The sequence below is a fragment of the Echeneis naucrates genome, chromosome 16 (assembly GCF_900963305.1).
Source record: "Echeneis naucrates chromosome 16, fEcheNa1.1, whole genome shotgun sequence".
Taxonomy (NCBI): domain Eukaryota; kingdom Metazoa; phylum Chordata; class Actinopteri; order Carangiformes; family Echeneidae; genus Echeneis; species Echeneis naucrates.
The window spans coordinates 17680729-17695185 of NC_042526.1; the positions used below are offsets into that span (position 1 = coordinate 17680729).

At 39.8% G+C, this 14457-nt stretch overlaps 1 protein-coding gene across 1 annotated transcript in view; it reads right to left on the minus strand.

The window, feature by feature from the left end:
* Positions 1–14457, minus strand: part of plxnb2b (plexin b2b) — a 115895-nt gene that overhangs the window by 27925 nt on the left and 73513 nt on the right. Inside the window, exons 2-14 of the mRNA XM_029522841.1 lie at positions 12203–13329; positions 11513–11701; positions 11273–11398; positions 9390–9490; positions 7958–8084; positions 7051–7210; positions 6110–6221; positions 5449–5560; positions 4985–5086; positions 3494–3589; positions 2769–2856; positions 2091–2272; positions 1305–1453 (exon numbers count right to left, since the gene is read on the minus strand). Coding sequence (XP_029378701.1) covers positions 1305–1453; positions 2091–2272; positions 2769–2856; positions 3494–3589; positions 4985–5086; positions 5449–5560; positions 6110–6221; positions 7051–7210; positions 7958–8084; positions 9390–9490; positions 11273–11398; positions 11513–11701; positions 12203–13329 — 2671 coding nt within the window. The remainder of the gene's footprint in view (positions 1–1304; positions 1454–2090; positions 2273–2768; positions 2857–3493; positions 3590–4984; positions 5087–5448; positions 5561–6109; positions 6222–7050; positions 7211–7957; positions 8085–9389; positions 9491–11272; positions 11399–11512; positions 11702–12202; positions 13330–14457) is intronic.

Consider the following 14457-nt stretch of genomic DNA (forward strand, 5'->3'; position numbering starts at 1 on the left):
ATATCAGTGCTCCTCTGGATTTTGTGTCCAAAGAACAATTAAATCATTCATTCATTTGTTTTCTATTGCTTATCTGCTTCCAGGTTGCGGGGGGATGCTGGAGCCAATCCCAGCTCACTTTGGGCCAGAGAAGGGTACACACTGGACAGGTCTCCTGTCCATCACAGGGTCAACACACAGACCAACAACCACTCGACTCACACTCAGACCTACGGACAATTTAGAGTCTCCAGTTAACCCAAACATGATGTCTTTGGACGGTGGGAGGAAATCAGGCAACCCACACAGGCACGGGGAGAACATGCAATCTCTGAATAGAAAGGCCCCAGACATGGGTATCGAACCTATGACCTTGTTGTTGTGGCGATACTGCACTAAACACTATTTCGCCGTGCTGCCCAGGCAAGAAAGGTTATTTGCAGAGCCACTTATTATGTTGAAATACCACAGCAAGTGCAAAGTGTTGAAATGATTAGAATTTGAACATGATGAATGGTGACCTCCAGCTTTTTTGAAGACTTGGTTGAATTGGGCAAAATATTTGATGAAAAGATGATTAAAAATTTTTGAAATCATCATCTGCCCCCCCCCCCCCAAAAAAAAAAAAAAAAAAAAAGAAAAAGAAGCTGGAGAACAGAGACGCATGTCTTTCCATATGCGAACTAAGAGAGATATATCTGTTTCCACCAGCACACCACCAGAGCTGCTACCGCTTTTAAGTTGATAGTTGAGTTTACTTTGCTAACACAAATACCATTGAGTTTAAGATGTTAGTAGAGGAAGAAAAGGATGCGTTGCAGAGCATGGTATTTCATCTATCCTACTCCTTTAATCATCTCACTAAAATGTATGTAAAGTAGTTAAAACCATTTCCACCTTACCCAGCTACAACAGTAAAATGCTTCTTACGGATTGTTGCATCAGTACTCTCCAAATGCAATATATAATAATATATTAGAAGGTACCTTTTTTTGCAGAAAGTGTAGTTTGGATAGTTTCAAGTATTGATGGTAGCACTTTTGCATACTTCAGTGGGATTTTAAATAAAAGTTTGTCTGCTTTTAAAGGGTGATGTTTCTTAATTGGCTGGAGACTTTCCAATCAATACAATGATATAGTGAGCAAATTCAAATATACACTCAGGTTGCCTCATTGAAAGAAACACTCTGTGCCTGAAAACGTATCCAAGACTTAATGAAATGAAGACGTTGGATAAAAGCTGCCTATACACAGTTTGACCAGCAGAATTCAATACACTGCAGCTCATAAACCTGCATAAATACATCAATGTGAGTGATTATTACCTTGTGGAGACAGAGTACTTCTCGGGTTGATGGATACAAGGCTCTCCAACCACTGTGATGTTTTTAATATCTTCCTTGTGTATGCCAAGGTTGGAGCCACGGATAGTGATTGAGATGCCTCCTCGCAGAGGTCCATAAAGAGGGATGATCTGAATAGGAAGAGAAGGCGTGTGGGAGTGGGGGTGGTGGTTTACAAGAAGAAAGAATTTGCTAATTTTACATCAAATGTTGATCTGCAAAGCAAGTGTGACTTCAAGTGAGACTACCCTGCTATGAAACATCTTCAAAATGCATGAAAACCAATCCTGTTATGATAGAGACACTTCAAGCAGACCTTGACAGATGGACAACAGATGGACAACACACTAGACAGCCCCCCCCCCCCTTTGATTTTCTGCAACTTCCTGTTGTAGTGACCCCTACATATTTCAGCGAAAGGATGGTGTAGAGATTTATGTGGAACAGTTACATGTATGGGTCAGGCAGGAGTATGGACGGTCATAACCTCTGTTGCATCAGCACATTATTGGTGGAATTTGGTCAATGGAAATGAGGTGCCAACAGCTAAGTAAGTAAAAGAAAGAATTGATCCGGTGTAATAGGCTGCAGATCAGCTTAACATGCCCTGAAGGAGAAACAGACTTTCAGTGGCTCCATCAACAAACAGGAGTTAAAAAAAAATATCACCAATAATGTGTCTCAATCCAATCACCAAAGTAAAGCCAGCATCTACTGTTGCTAGCTGAAAGGTCAACACACAGACATGACAACTCTGTGAATACTTACATCAGTGATCTGGGGGTCAGGGCACTCAATGTTGTCGGGATGCTCGGAGCCGTGTTGAGTATTGCATAGCTTCTCATAAACGCATGCCTTCTGTTTGGCGCACCACACACAGCTGTACTTTGGGTCGGCATTTTTACAGAGACTGCAGTCTTCCCTCCCCACGGAGCAGTTATATAGGGTGACTAAGATAAATGGTGGGGGTGGGGGGGTGGGGGGGACAAGCCACAAACACTTCACATATTTACCCCATTTCCTCTGCATGCTTTTCAGGATGGGTGGTCGCTCCTTAATTAAAGTGATTTTCTAAAGAGATGCTAGACTCACTCAAAGATAATTGAACAGCCTTTGTAGAATATTTGCAAAATATATGGTGTTTATGGAGAATACTAAACAAGATATTTTACGGAGAGTAAAGATTATTATGATATTGGTCAAATATGATCATTTGGCTTTACATTGCATGATGGAAAAATAAAATGAATTTAAATTAATCTTTAATATGCTGTCAAAATGAAAATGATAATACCAATTTATCATCACCAGTTAATTTGCTGGTTAATTTCCAAACATTGAGTAAAGATAGTTTCTTTGAGTTTAATGGATTCCCCACATTGGGACTAGCAGTGTATAAACAAGGCATTACAAATAAGGTCTCCACATTAAAATGTGAGAGCATACCATTCAGCGTGCTGTCCATCTTCTTGTCTGACTCCTTGTCCTTCACGTAGAAAAGAACATTGGTCTCTGGTGACTTATCGTAGGAAAACTAAGAAATTGGAAAAACATTAATTATTAATACAGAATCAAGTGATTAATGGTACTTAAGCTCTTCCCGGCAAAGAATGTGGGCTGCTACTCCCTCCTGCCAAAGGGGAAAAATATATATATATATATATAAATTATACCAAGTCTGGCAGATTTTCAGCTGCAGAAATCAATGTTGGAAAAGAACATAGCTGGGGGCTATGCACTGTTTGAGCTTCCCAATCACAGAATTCACAATGTGGAGATTGAGCTAAAATAACTTCAGTGAGGGGACTCTGTCCATTAGAGGGAGCTATAGAATATCAAAGAGACTGAAAATCAGCTAAAGAGTGATTTGATTTACAAGTTTGAAGCATGAAAACAGCTGCACACAAATAGGAAGTATAGAAAACTGTGTATATGGACTAACACTGAAATCAACAAACACTCAGCAGTATATTTCACTATTTCAGAGCTAAATTGCAATTTGCAGTCACGTCCACAAATCAGCTACAGATGGAGGACCTGTGTTAAGTAGAGGGAAAATTTGCCAGAAACACTGGCAAGCTCAGTATAGGAACAAAATCAGGAGTTCAGTGTGAACACAGACAAACAATCAGGTATCAATTGTCCAGCGACCGGCAAAATAACACACTTACATTAAAGCCGCTAAAGGTATAGAACGGCCCGTCCTCAAAATTGACCTCTTCCTCCACATTCTTCATCAGCTCAGTGCCGATGGTGAAAACTCGGCTCTGGAGAGTCAGACAAAGTAACATGGTGAATTTATGTAGTTTTAATCTATAAAATAGTGTTCTGAGCCTTCTCCTTTCACAGCAATAAATAAGTAAATAAAAATCTATTGCCGGCAGACCCGAACAGGCCCTCTGGTCCCACTGGAGGAATCTGGGATGGGATGACCTCCTGCATCTCACAACCATATCATTGGTAACACTGTCAGAGTTGCATTCAGGCCTATCAGGATGCATTTAAGACCACAAATGTGTCATGACGTAGAAACGACACGAAAAAAAGTGTCAAAACTTTTGTTATATCCTGTCAGACGGACTACAAAAGCATGCTGAGGTGATGTCTACAATCAAAAGAGACTTGCGTCAGTATGTAAAACTATTTTCTATATGAGAACAATAGAAAAATCCAGACAAGTCTATTTAAATCGCCTCATCTTGAATAATATTGTCTTAGTAAGTTGCACTGACAGTAGTTCTGTCACCAACATTAACTTTCTTGTCACATTTTATTGTGCATGTTGTCATCTTTTTTACATGTAATAAACTGGTTCTATTTGAGTCTGAGGAGTCCCTTTTTGTCAGTGCGTTTCTAATTTTGAATTTATGAGTATGAGTTTATACACTGGTTGAACATTTGTGACCAATCACAAGTGGCATTCACAGTGGTCCTAATTAGGGATGGAAATCTTTTACTATCTCTTGATTCGATTCGATTACGGTTTTTAGGGGCGACGATTCGATTCAAAGCAATTTGATTCATCATGATTTCTGCTTCAATCTATAGATGTGCAAAGGAACCTCATGATCTACTCTAGTCCAGTCAGACCCCTCCAGAGACTAGAGACTAGACCAGAAATGGGACCTCCCCACGTGTGTCTCATTGTTTTTTTATGTTTTTGCTTAAATGTGTGGAAGCATTAAAGTCTTCAGTTATAACTGAAGAAATCGTCTATATTTCATGACTTAAAACACTGTCTAAGGGTTAAATTTGCATAAAATGCTGAAAACTGAATTCTCAAAAATTAAAACGGATTTTATAGGACTCTAGGTAAAAACCAAAATGAGTCCAATCTTTGCTTTCAATGAGGACGTGGCCGGTTCGTTCCTCCATTACTGTAGTTTCCTCATTTTGGTGCTCACCGCGCATGCGTATGTTCCAGAACCGGCTCTGTGGTGACGTCAGGACGTCCCGCATACAAAATGGAAAGCAGACAGCCTGCAGATTTGTTTTATTTATTTTTTTAAATCAATTTTGAGACATTTTAAATTGATTCTGAATTGCAGTAAATGAGAATTGCGATCCTTATATGAACAGATTTTTTGGCACACCCCTAGTCCTAACATAAAAGCCAAGAAGTGATTAAAAGAGCTTCAAAACCTGTGTCTGTGCATCCTTACCTGGTAGCGGTCCAAGTTGATCCCCTCGAAGCTGATTCGAGTCTTGTAGCCCACAGGGATCAGCACAGGGTCCGGATTCTCAAACTGTGGACACTTCGCCCCCTGACAAGTCATGACAACATTCACATCCTCTCACTTTTAATGATTTACTTTTTAAATATGCAAACCACTTAACAGACACCCTCATCTGCAGCAACAGATAAGTGTATCACTGCAACATCTGCTGACTTGTAAATTGATATCCTCCACCCCACAACATTTGTCACGCAAGATGGTGGCAGCTGATACAAGGATTTGAGCTTTTATTAATTTTCGGGAGGGGAAATGTGGATCGCTCCGGCAGCGTGTTGAGTGTGGCGATTAGATGAATCTTACTGAGCTGCTTTTTCTATCATCTATCACTCATACTATCAGAGAAGAGTCTTTCAGCTGCCACAGATGTGTACACATTTGATATAACTAACCTGACGGTGCTTGATGATGTTGGGTCGCCCGACATTCTGGTCCATGTCACTGCAGGTGTGGTCATTCATGTTCCATTGGCAGCCCCACTGACTGGCCACGCATGACATGCAACTGAAAATGCACACATAGAACACAGACATTTATACAACGAAAGAATGGAAAAAGCTGTCATGCACACAGTTAGGCAGGAGTGCACACACACACAAACGCACACAAACGCATACACAAACAAAAAATTTAAAACATGCTAAGTCATCAAAGAGCGTCCAGCACAAAAATCCATGCTGCTGACAGCGAAATGGATCTCTGCAACTTCACATAAGCAAAGCTCGTTCATCACACATTCCACAGCATGAAAGAAATAAAGAAAAAGAAATAAGGAGGAGGGGGGAAAATGGAAAGATTGACTTTCATTTTTTGATTAATGAAAGGGAAACTGAGGCAATTTCCTCAGCATGGTAATAAAGGGAAAGGAGAAAATGCAAGAGGTGCATTCAAAACTACCATGAATCACAATTTACAAACAGAGCCTTGATCTCTCATTTGCTCATGCATGGTGATACTTTTACATCAAGGTTGTCAGTTGATGCTGTGTTCAGTGTTACTGTGTATTTTGAGCAAGTGACAGAGCGAAACTGATAGATTAAGTGTGTGACTCACGGAGTGTTTTCAGATTTTCTCACTGTGGCAGCACAGTTGTAGAACTTGAACTCCTGTGTGGCCAGCTCCACTGTCTTGTTGACGAAGAGCCTGATGGCCACGGCCACAAAGTCTGACGCAACAGAAAAAAAGGGAGGGAGGAATTTATACACCTTTATGGGCAGGGGAATGATCCTTGGAAAAGTGCCTAAATAATGAAGACATGTCATTTGTGCATTTCAAGATTGGTCAGTAACAGGTGACCTGCAGATAATTCAATATGACCTCAAAAAACTTTGAGCTCTTTCAAATGAATAAATAAATATAAAACACACACTATGTGTGTGTGTGTTTGTATGAAATAGTCCCTGAATTAGTCTGTCAGGGAGTGTTTTGTCAGCTTCAAGTACCATTAAGAGCCAGTACTCCCAGGGAGTTGTTTAGTGGAGGTGGAAAGACACTTTGATACGGACACATCTCTTCCTGTGATTGACTGCCGGAACAACAACCTGACTCAGTAAAAATATGGCATTTGTTGTTGGGTAAAATAGCTCCTTCACTCTGTTTCCAAAAAGCTTCATGTTTTTTGTCAGAAATATGTGGTCTTTTTATAATAGAAAATGGACAACTCCTGCAAAAAACTCATGGAAAAAACTCACTACTCTGCTGTTATTTTACTTGGCTTAAGAAAACTTCTCCAAACTATATCTTGACATAAGGTTCCACTATTTGATGTGACATAGAACGTCTTTGTTGTGATTGCAATAACCTCAACAAACCTGTAATTAATCAAATTCAAAAAACCAAAGAGGATGAGGTCAGGCTGGGGCTTTTTTTTTTGTAACACCAAGAGAGTTGCCCACTTTCCCTAGCTGGTAATGCAGCATTTATTATAATGGACAAACCTCTATAGTGGATGTTTGTCTTGATGCAATGATATGTTTAAAGGGTTAAGGAAATACCTTGGTTCTCAGGTGTTTGTGGTATGAGTGACGGGTGGGGCAGCTCACAGGACACCTGACTGGAGTCAGACATTGTGCCCTCACTCTGGAAAGACTCGATGTTGCAATGCAGGTGGTCAGAGGGTCCCATGGCGGGCAGGGACGGGATGTTGATCTTCACCTGGGCAGAAAAAAAAAAGAAAAGAAAGAATGCAAACTGCTGGGATTTCCACTGACAGTATTACAGTTTATGATCAGTTTTGCTGAATCATATTAGTTCCATTAATCTAATCTCTCTGCTTCACCTGTAATTCAGTTATAAAAGTAACAATAGTAATGATAATAATAATGGATTTTTTCTTTTATAGAGCATTTGCTCAAAAGTGTTTTACATGGGTCAATAAAAATACAGTGAAGTCATACAGAATAAATGGGAGCAACTCAAACAAAGCAATGCAGAGAGGAAGAAAAAAAAACTATTCATATAATTCAATTTAAATTACAACAAAGAAATGTTTCTCTTTTGAAAGGCTGAAGATAGGCTGAGAATGAGAAAGAATGAGAGGTGCTGTTGATGAAAACATTAGAGTGAATCAGAAGGGGAGGGACAGGGAAGTTGTCAGGTTGTGGGGGAATGAAGAAACTCTAGAGAAAGCACATAACGGAGACTCTCCATCTTCAGGCTGAGCACAGTCAACCAGGTCAGTTATAATAAGCCATCTTGGAGTTTTTTGGGGGGATCAATACAGAGTATGAAGACCCAGTACCGAGGCCTTTGATTCACAATGGAAACAGTTTATTACTCAGGCAGCGCATGTTTGTGTGGTGTGCATGTAAGTGTGGCTGAGCACTGCAGAGACGGAAAGAGGTGCAGAGAACAAAGGGATAGAGTGAACAAGAGTGAGTGCGAGGAGAAGCAGGGCTGTACCTTCTGAGTCTTTTTACAGGAAAGGTTCGGGGGAGAGAAGGAGACAATCTTGACACACTGCTGCCTGGGGCTCCATAGCCAGCCATTCTTCTCCTCTGCCCGTCGGCAGTCAGACCTCCTGGTACACCTTCAGACGAAGGATGAACAACTCCCATCAGCCTCTGCTCCACATCCCCTAAATGCTTTCACAAGGCCTCAAAAACAAACAAAGCCTATGGACTAACCCTAACCCCCAACAGATTTTCAATGTGCTGTGGTGCATAAACACCCCACACCCAAGCGATTTCAAGAAGCGCCTGTTCAGTCAAAAAATAAGGTTTCATATAAGTTTAACAATCAGTGGCCTCGTGGGCAGCTGGTTTTTGCCGCATTTACTTATTGCAATTTCTCAACTTCAAGGATTTCATGCATTTCTTTGACTTATATGATCAGAGAGTGAAGTCAAGGAAAACGAGCCAATTAATCACAGCAGGGAGTTTACAGTGAAAACACAAAGACTAAAAAACAATTCATACTTACCAGATCACTAATTAAACATTGTGTTTTCTTTTTTTATGAAAACATTTAACAATAAAAAAATATATCAATATAGTGAGGCACTGTCATAATTACAACGTACTGCATGCACTCACACAATAAATATGCCATGAGCACTCAGCTGAACCACACAAAACAAAATATACACAATATAATGCCATGCTTGTCATGTTACACGCCTTGGAATTCTTCGAATAAATAGGACCCCTCGATTTAATGCAGCAGATTTACGGATTGAAATAAAAATTATGTTTATGACTCAATCCAACAGCTATTCTCTTTATTCATCGCTTATTCTTCTTCTCCGTGAAACACCAGAAAATGTTTGGATCACAAATTCATACAAAGTCAAAGACATACAAAACCAGGATAGATTCAGATCAGGATCACGCAAGACAGCAGAAATATTAAATTCAAAAAGCTTAAACCATCAAGTCTCTGTCTTAAAAATGTTCGACGTGTCTGATGTCTGCCCAAATAATTGTAAAATACAGATTTGATGTTGAGCAGGGCAAAATTTATCAACAACTCCCATAAGGAGACAACTCTTTTTCTGCTCTTCTTCCTGTTCATGATCACATTTCCGTAAAATACATGACACATAACATTCCTTCTACCCTGCAGACCCTGATAAATATAGGCTGATGAGAGTAAATTGCACTGACTGTCTTCACTGCATGAGGCTGACAAACAGCTTTAATTCCTTACGGCTCCACGGACAACAGGAGATGGAATATAAACACCAGGGGGTACTAAAAGTGTCTGCAATAAAACACTGAACAAACACCCCGCTGTGTATTACAGATGGAATTGCAAGTGTGGGTGTTTGTGTTAGTCTGTCGCTGTGTGCGTGCATTTATAAGCGCTTGCATGAGTGTGTATGTGCGCTCCTTACCTGCCCTCCAGGACACACCAACCACAGTAAGGGTCCCTCAGTTCCACACAAGATTGGCAGTCTTTCTTTTGGAGACAGGTCTGCACTGGCACCTTGGTAATCTGGGGTATTACAACATAAAATATGATCTAGCACTGAACCTTAAAGGAGACAAAGCACAAAATGTGGAGCCTTTTAAATAGATGTGCTCCTCGTTTTGACGCCGAAGTGCAGATTGAGAATAAGACGAGTCGTGTCACAGTACACGGTCCCTCATGTCTGCTCTGCTTGCTTGCTTAATTACTAAGACGAGCCCCTCCATCTACATGATGAATGCTTACTGTACCCAGGAGAGGGGAATATCTGTGCACATTTACTGATGAATACTGGAGCTCCTCAGTTTGATGTGCCAGTTAGATTTTGCAAAACTGTTTGTCGAACACACTTTCTTAAAGCCGGATTCAAGAAGTCCCTATCTCGTTTTTCTAACTTTCCAGAAGCGGCGATCCGATATCCACATCTACTTACATTAAGATGATCAAGCCTTGTTCCAGACTGACCTGTGAATCACTGCCCCCATCTCTGAATTGTTCAATGATTCAAAGAGATAGAAAGAAATTAAATGAAATTGTTTTTCTGTGTTATTACCAGGCTCCATATGGGACAATCTATCTTAAAAAAAATTCAGTTATGTAATATTTAATGATATAACAATCTGAAAGGGGCAGTTCTCCATCATAAATTCTCTTAACAGTAACTTAAGAATAACTCCTAATTTATCTGCAGTAAATTTTTCAATGCAGATATTTATTTATCATTATCATGTATAGACTGAGCATTTTCCCCTGCACACTAAAAGCTGTTTATTTACAGTTAATGTAAATGTGTCATGTTAGCAGCAATCTCTTGTTTTGAGTGTTCAGCTCACGTTAGTCCTTTGAAGACACTCAATCTTTTTTATAAAACATCAGTAATCCACAGTTTTGTTCTCTGGAAACATGCAATTGCAAGACAGCAGGAAATTAATGAACTAGTCGGACAGTATGCGACTAGTACTCACATACTGCAATTATTACAAAGCAGTTGCACAAGAGGGTTGTTAAGTTTGTGGTTTTTAGCCATTTATCCCCTTAAATCTGATGAAGAGCTATACTTCTAGTATGAATCATCGCAGCTCTATACAAAGGTGATGTACTAGTGTTGTTTAACGTGTAACTGAAAACTAAAGCATTCTTTTTTCTTTTTTTCTTTTTTTTAAAGGGGGTTTGCAGTCTATTTGAGATTACAGATTTCCAGTGTGCATCTACTTTTACTGAACTAACGCATTCAAGTATCTTTTCCTCATTTGGTTATATTCCAGGTTTTATTTCCAGTAAAAAAAAAAAAATATTAATCATGTAGTGCGTTTACACCATTCAAATGTTTAGACTGTTAAAAATGCATTAGTCATGTCATTTGACACATAGACCACAAAACTGTTTACAAACTCTTCGGTAATCCAGTTGTGTTTTTAGTGGAATCATCATTGGCAGGAAAACAGGAAATATATCCACTTCCTTTGTGGTAAATTCTAGTTAGGTGGTATACCTAATTCTTACATACTCTAACAGTTAGTGTTTTCATTTGCCAGCTATTTATCTCAATGAATAAGATGAGGAGATGTTCTTCTGTTTTAAGCAATTCAGCCATTTAGAAAGGCAGTTTATTTCAGCTTTAGTCAGTTTCGTTTAGTATGTGCAAACTAAAGCAGTTTTAATTGTATTTATTCCATTGTGTGTGTTCCATAGAGACAACATTTAGAGCCCAATGCACAGATACACTACACAGACTGCTGTGCCTGAAAGCATCCTGTATGGCCACATTTTATATATGTTATGTTTAAGACGAAAACTAAACAGACACACCTTTTTCTCTGTGGTAATGTACAAGTGGCTGTTACTGAGGTCGAAGAAAATATTCTTGTTGACCTTCTCCCCCATGGGGTGACTAGGTGTCTTGCTGTACACGTAGGGTTCTGCAGTCAGGTGTGCCTGGACAGAAAACAAAGTAACACAGTCAGATATGAGTTTATTTCCCCATACCCTCCATCTCTTCAGGTAAAAGATTAAAGTAAAGCAGAGCAGCAGGTCAGAAGACAACTCCACCTTGAAGACCTCTCCCTGGTTATTCCCCAAGAAGGCGATAGTGTGCTCATTCTCCACTACGACGGCCACAGCGGTCAAATGGCCAGATTTAGTCAGGAGTGCGCTTTCCTTTAAGGCGTACTTTGGCTTGCTGGCCAGAGGAGAAGGCAGAAAGTCTGCCCCACACTTAAAGTTTTCCAGCGTATCTTTCTGCAAAGAAAATGAACAGATAAGTGTTTGAGGTGGATAAGATCACTTAGAAATTATAAAAGCAGCGTATAATGTTTTTTAAGACAAATGTAATTAATCAATGTATTTCCTTTAATTAACCAGAATAAAACACTTTTTGATTGCATCAAAGAGCAGAAGATATTTTTCCCCATTATGTAGTTTGTAACAGAGGTACAGTCCCTTATTCATATACATGGGCATTTCAATTAAAATTTTATCTGCAGTAGATGTGTGACCAATTGTACAACAGTTTTGCACTGCAGCTACCATTACAGGGGCGACTTGTTGAGTTGTAGGCATTGGGAAGACAGATATGGAAGGAGGGAAAAATGTGATGCAGAAAGAACAAAGTAAATGCTGAGACATTAAAGTAAACACTCATCATTCATTGCATCATTGAGAAAAATCTTCAAAACATCCCATTTATTTCATACTATTTTCTTTTTTACTTCTATTAGCTGACACAAAAGAAGCACTTACTGCAATTTTTGAGGTGCAGAATTCTTCAGTTTTAGATGAGTAAGGGATATCCACAGCAGGAAACCCAGAAATCTTCCCTGAATCACTGTAGCAGGCGCTGATGATATCCACCAGCCGCTCGTTGATGGAGTTGAGTGGGTACATGCAGAGAGCAGACTCACTGTCGTCGTCATCAGGACTTGCCACCATGAAAAGAACTTTGTTGGAGTAGGCCTCCCCATACATACCCGATTCATGCATGACCCGTGCAAGCTCTTTCCCTGGAGAAGCCACGAATGCAGCTTGAGCCTTGTTGTATCGGTTATTTGGACCACAATTTAACTGGAGCTCTGTGTGAGAATAGTAGTGGTGGTCGTCCTCACAAAGACGGGAGATAAAGGTGAAGTTTTTATTATCCGTACCATCAAGTGTCCGTGAAAAGAGGAAATAAACAAACCCATTGTCTTTGAAGGCATGACGGAAGTCATGCAGGTACTTGGGAACAAATGGCGTAGTTTGTACCGTAGATGCCTCAATGATGCTCTCAAACACAACCCATTCCCGGTAGTCCTGAAGAATTCGTGTGCTGATGAGTTTTGTACTGTCCAGGCTTCCATAGCCCTTCCCAACCAGAAACACATTGAAGGCTTGTCCATCTTTTTTGTATGTGGACATGACACCCACCACATTCACATTATCCTCAATGCTAGCCACGTAAGTCCTCTCTCCTTTACTGTCGCTGTAGTACAGCTGCTGCTCTATGTTGGTCAGGTTCAGGAGGGAGCAGATGCCTCGGTAGCGGCTGCCGCAGACCACGAGTGAACCATTGGACGGATGGACCAGCAGTAGCTTGTTCAGATTGGGCATGAGCTTTGTGTCCTGGCAGGCTGCCGGAGGAGGCGTACATGTCCGGGCATCCTCTTTGGGGCCCGTCTCGGCACGAGCCTCCAGTCTGAGTGACGGACCCAGCTGGAAGATAGTGTTGACTGCTCCCAGGTAGATGCGACCGGTCTGAGGGTCCTGGACCACATTGTTAATGGAGGTCTCTGAGGTGAACTCAAGGATGGGGATGTTGCTGCCTTCCTCCTGGGCTTGTACAATCAACTGGCAGAAGAGGAAGGGGAGGAGGGACACCCAGCTTGCCATCTCTGGAGAGAACAGAAGAGTAGGTATGTGATTAACATACACCTCCGCTACAAAAAGACATATATGCAACCTAATGATTATTTTGTATGAAAACAACATTGAGTGATACAATCATATGATTTAAAGCAACCATTTGACATTTTGGCAAATGTTTCTTTCTGAGAGTCAGAGTGAGAGACTGATAACATTCTCATGTTTGAATGGTAAATAGTAAGCTGGAGCTCAGATAGCACTTTTCCAATTCCATTTTTGTATACCTTAAAAAAAGATACAACATGGAATAGGGAGCTTTAGGGAGGCTCATAGGTAGATTTTGGTCTTGATATTGAATAAATATAGGCTCAGAGACTGAAATGGATTTTTTCAAATTCTCATGTAAAAGAAAGGAAAAAATAAATAAATAAATAAACAAAACAAACATGTTTCCCAAAAAGTCAAAGAATACACTTAAAATGGATTGCTTCACTGAATTTACAACAACATGTTATCGTAGTTACTTCTTGCTACATCTGGCTATGCAGATTATTTGACTTAATAAGGTTTAGATGGATCTGTCAAAAAAAATAAATAAATAAAAAGTGCAAACCCATTGAGGTAAATCCAATTTCATTTGTTGTGTGTTAAAATATGAAATCAACATCTGCCTCAAGAAAAAGCATCTCAGTCAAAGGGTTAGTTTTCTTAGTTGTTGGAAAGATCTGCAGGTTGCACAGAATAAATGGCAGTTTCTTACCAAAAAAAAAAAAAAAGTTAACTGTGTCTATTTTAACTACCAATCCTATTTACTGACATAACATTAAGGAGGGAGCTGGAATCATAGAAATGAAGACAATAAAAACAATAAAAACCAAAGCTAACCAGCATGGACTACAACAGTTCTATTCTTTGTCTTTCTTTGTACTCTTAACTTAACTTACTTCTTACACAACTCAACATATAGAGTTGGGTATTAGTTGGGTACTAGGGTAAAAATTATTTTCTGAACCCAACTATGAAACTGGGTATGACTCAACTCTCTGCTCAAGATTTATCAAAGGTTTGGAGTCATTTGATTTGATATCTGCCCTGATCACTGGTATGAAAAAAAAAAAAAAAAGAAAAGATAAAACTGCTCTGAGTGAAGGGTAAAG